This window comes from Neofelis nebulosa, chromosome 1 (assembly GCF_028018385.1).
Source record: "Neofelis nebulosa isolate mNeoNeb1 chromosome 1, mNeoNeb1.pri, whole genome shotgun sequence".
NCBI lineage: Eukaryota > Metazoa > Chordata > Mammalia > Carnivora > Felidae > Neofelis > Neofelis nebulosa.
In genome coordinates, this window is record NC_080782.1 from 154,450,961 (window position 1) to 154,455,754 (window position 4,794).

The 4,794-nt window shown below is 32.6% G+C and overlaps 1 protein-coding gene across 1 annotated transcript; it reads right to left on the reverse strand.

The window, feature by feature from the left end:
* Positions 1–1,226: 1,226 nt before the first annotated feature.
* LOC131485585 (olfactory receptor 14A16-like) lies at positions 1,227–2,168 on the reverse strand. Its single transcript, XM_058685252.1, has one exon. It carries the CDS (start codon positions 2,166–2,168, stop codon positions 1,227–1,229), a length of 942 nt encoding a protein of 313 aa, XP_058541235.1.
* Between the last annotated feature and the right edge of the window lie 2,626 nt (positions 2,169–4,794).

The window sequence follows — 4,794 nt, forward strand, 5'->3', positions numbered from 1 at the left end:
TATACATATAATAATATTCCACCACAAAAAGTATGAAATCTTTCCTTTTGCAAAGACATGAATTAAGAAAAAGTGTATGATGCCAAGTGAAATAAGTCAGTCTGAGAAAGACAAATACCATATGATTTCACTACTATGTGAAACTTAAGAAACCAAAAACTGAGCAAAGAGAAAAAAAAAGAGAAAAACAAAGCAACATATTATTAACTATAAGCACAAACTGATGGCTACCAGAGGGGAGGTAGGTGGGATGATGGGTGAAATAGGTGATGTAGATTAAGGCAGGCACTTGCGTTAAGTGCTGAGCTATGCATGGAATTGTTGAGTCACTATATTGTACATCTGAAACTAATATAGCATGTTATGTCAACTATACTAGAATTAAAATTTTAAAAAAGCAATATAATTTTACCATATAATCTCACAATCATGCTCCTTTGTATTTATCCAAAGGAAATTTATGTACACAAATAAAACTGCACAAGGAGGGTTATAGTAGCTTTATTGTTAGTTGCCAAAATCTGGAGGAAACCAAGATGTCCTGTAGTAGGTGAGTGGATAAATAATTGCGGTACAGGAAAACAATGAGATATTACACAGCAATAAAAGGAAATGAGTTATTTAGCTACAAAATCACATGGAGGAAACTTAAATGCATAGTAACTAAATTAGAGTAGCCAATCTGAATAGATTGTATATTGTATGATTCCCACTATGTGACATTCTGGGAAAGCCAAGAATATGCAGATAGTAAAAAGATCAGTGGATACCTGGGGTAATCTAAGGGGAGAATCATGGGTAGAGCACAGAGGAGTTTTGGAGTAGTGAAATGCTCTATGTTACATTACAGTGATGAATATATTTAATTATGTGTTTGTTCAAACAAGAGATGTAAAGCACTAAGAGAATCCCTAATGTAAACTATAGACTTTGGATAATCATGAGGTTTCAATGTAGGTATGTCTTTGTTTAAAAAAATAAAAAAATATAAATAAATAAATAAATTAATAATTAATTAATAAAACAAAAAATTTTGATCCTAGTGAATTATATTGTTACTGTGGAAGTCTATGCAGTGGTTATATGGAAATTTTCTGTACTTTCTCTTAATGTTTTTAATACTAAAAGTGCTCTAGAAAAATTTGAGGCAAAAATACTAAGAAATAATGTGTGTAAAATTGTAGATCATAAGTATTATTGAACATTAAAAAAAGAGGGAATAATTTTTAATTTTTGGTGAATATTATTTTTAGCAACCTCCGCAATGACATTTTCATGGCATTATTTCTTAGACTGTATATAATAGGATTAACGGTTGGGGGCACCATAGTGTAGAACATAGAAATTAAAAGGTCAGAAATAGAAGGAATCCCTGAAATTGGCTTCAGATAAGCAAAGATGCCAGTGAAGAGAAATAATATAACTACCACCAGATGTGGAAGGCAAGTGCAGTAGGCTTTTGACTGACCTGTTGATGGAATCTTCTTGACAGTGGAAAAGATGTTCACATAGGAAATAATGATGTAAATAAAACAACAGATGTCCAAAACCACACTAATGATAATAGGTACAATTTCTCTTGTTAAATTTTCTGAGCAAGATATAGCCAATAATTGGGGGATGTCACAAAATAACTGATGGACTATGTTAGATCCACAGTAGGATAAGGAGAAGGTACCAACTGTGTGCATCAAAGCAATCAAACCCCCACCCAGCCAAGATGCAACTGTCAAGTGAACACACACGTCTTTGTTCATGATAATTTCATAGTGCAGGGGATGGCATATGGCAGCACAGCGGTCAAAGCACATTGCTGTCAGGAGATGCAGTTCTGTGGTTGCTGAAAAAACTACCAGAAAGACCTGTGCAACACAGCCAATGAATGAGATGGAGTTATTGTGAGACAAAGAGTTGGCAATGGATTTGGGAATAGTGATTGAAATTAGGCAGAGATCCCAAAAGGATAAATTATTCAAGAAGTAGTACATGGGGGTGTGGAGATTCCGGTCCAAAGTTGTGACTATAATAATGAGGACATTCCCCATCAGAGCACAAAAATAAATCAAAAAGAAGAACACTAACTGCAAAATGTGTATATTTTCATTGGTAGAAAATCCCATGAGGATAAATTCTGTCACAACTGTGAGATTTGTCACTATTGGAGGCATAATCTGTATAAAAAAATAGAGAAATAAAATATCATTGTCAACTTTTCAATATTGAACATAAAATGGGTTTCTACAATGGCAATCATACAAACTATTTACCAGAGAAATCTAACTCCTACACATTATATCAATCACCAATAATTACTTGAGTAATATTATTTTATTGAACCACTTTATTTTCAGTTCTTGTAAATGTGTTTCAACATATTGTCCTATGAAAATTGTTGAAGCATTGAAATTTTCAACAGTTCTTATCAAAACATGAAAAGCATGTATCCTTCCCACATCTCTCAGTAAATTCAAAGTGACAAACCAACAACTATTAAATTGTGTCTTAGTCACATGGTCCCTATATCATGATTATCCTATGACTAACAAAACCTGTTTCAGCATACCTTCAAGGAGTGGAATAGTAAACAATTCTTAGAAAGAAAATGATTACAGACCTGCAATCTATCCTATGAAATCTTTAACCTACTTACTGTCTGCTTAATTTAGAGATGTCCTTACACTTAAAATGTTTAATAGTAGGGTACCTAGGTGGCTCAATCTGTTGAGCCTCTGACTTTGGCTCAGGTCATGATCTCATGGTCCATGGGTTTGAGCCCTGCGTCAGGCTCTGTGGTGACATCTCAGAGCCTGGAGCCTGCTTCAGATTCTGTGTCTCCTTCTCTCTCTGCCCCTCCCCTGCTCACACTCTCTCACACTTAAACACAAATAAACATCAAAATAAATAATAAATACAGTGTTTAATAGAGAGATTAAATAGAAATAAATCTAACTTTGTTCTCATTCACAAAACTCAAAATATTTATCATATAATTACATGGTTTTATGTGCATACTTTCATATGATACATGTCCTGATTTAGTCACCAAAAATCCTACATTGTTTTAGCTAAGATTATAGACCTCCTCATCACCAATTAATTCATTATTCACACTGTCATCTGATTTCTCCCACTATATCATTAGGGAAAAAAAATATTTTCCTCACAAACTTTTTTTTTCCTTTTTCATCATATTTACACATCTAATACTAAAATGTTTGTACTTGCAAACTATAACAGTTTTCAAGTCCACCTCCTGTCCAATCCCCTTCCTTGTCTTCTTCTTTTCTTCCCATAAAATTAATGCAAATCTCTGGCAGAGAAGAACAGACCACACACTTAGGAGATAAATCCAAATAGTTTTAGTCTCATGAGTGTGGTTGTCAATTTGATTTGCAGTGACATTTGGTATCTTCTGTTTGTACAGATTTTATTAATCAGCCTTCATGCAAATTTAGGGAACTATAAAGATGCACTATACAATATTCTCTCCCACACCTTCTTCTTATTTTAATTATCCCGCATATGTGATCAACCTCTCTCTATTGTGATGGACAATGGAACGATTCTGAGTAAATAGTGGTTGCTGGAATTGGGGAAATAGTAATATAAAAATTTTAATATATTAAAAAATATAATTGCAGAAACTTTAAAGAAAACAATGCAATAAATTTTACAATATATTTTAGTCCAAGACGTAAAAATATTCTGAATGATTTAAAATATGTTTTTAATAATTAAATTTTATATACATGTACTACTGTCCCTGTAGAAATACGATAAATTCTTTATCTTATAATACTACTAACAGCTCAAGTGATGGAGGAAGAAAAACTCAGAAGTTCAAAGCTACAAATAGAATGATTTCTATATATGCTTGTCATCTCTAATGTGATAGATATAAAATGATTGGGAAATATTAGCTTAAAGAGCTCTTGAAGGGGTGCCTGGGTGGTGTAGTCGGTTAACCGTCCAACTTTGGTTCAGGTCATGATCTCACGGTTTGTGAGTTCAAGCCTCATGTCAGGCTCTGTGCTGACAGTGTGGAGCCTGTTTGAGATTCTCTGTCTCCCTCTCTCTCTGCCTCTTTCCTGCTCTCTCTCTCTCTCTGTTTCTTTCTCTCTCTCCTTCTCTCAAAAATATGTAAACTTTAAATACAGAGTTCTTGAGGATTCTAATTTATACATGTGATTAATATTTGGGGGGCTAAAAAATATAGCATTCCACTTCTAACACTTAGTGCTTTTTTTTTTTAGTTTCACCTTGAGTTTCTTTCTTCATTACCTATTCTTATTAATTATGATTTAATTTAACATTTAATACAATTTAAGCTTAGTGTGTTACAGTTATACAGCTGGCAATTGTCATATATGCTCTAATTCAAAATATTATAATATGATAGAAGTATTAAAAATCATAAAAAGTGGAGTCTCTTAAATTGAGTAATATATATATATATTATATATATATGTGTGTGTGTGTGTATGTGTGTGTGTGTGTGTGTGTATGTATTTGCGTATGTATATATTTCTCCCAGTGAATCTGACTACAGAAACCTGGCATTTTTAAATCAAACAATCTGTGCAGCAGAATAAGACCATACCTTTACATTTTCTTGGTTTTCATTATTTGTAAAATTAGTATTTTTAACTCCTATTTTTCTCATATCCAAAATAAATTATTATATCTAAAACATTTTAAGCTTAAATGTTTTTTTTTTCTTCCAAATAAATCAGTTAATAGTATACCTCCAAACCTGGTATATGAAAGTTCCAGTTGTATTTTTAACTATTACCA

What these genes read in the sequence shown, in the direction of transcription:
- LOC131485585 (XM_058685252.1), bottom strand. Translation starts at nt 2,168, where the DNA reads ATGCCTCCAATAGTGACAAATCTCACAGTTGTGACAGAATTTATCCTC.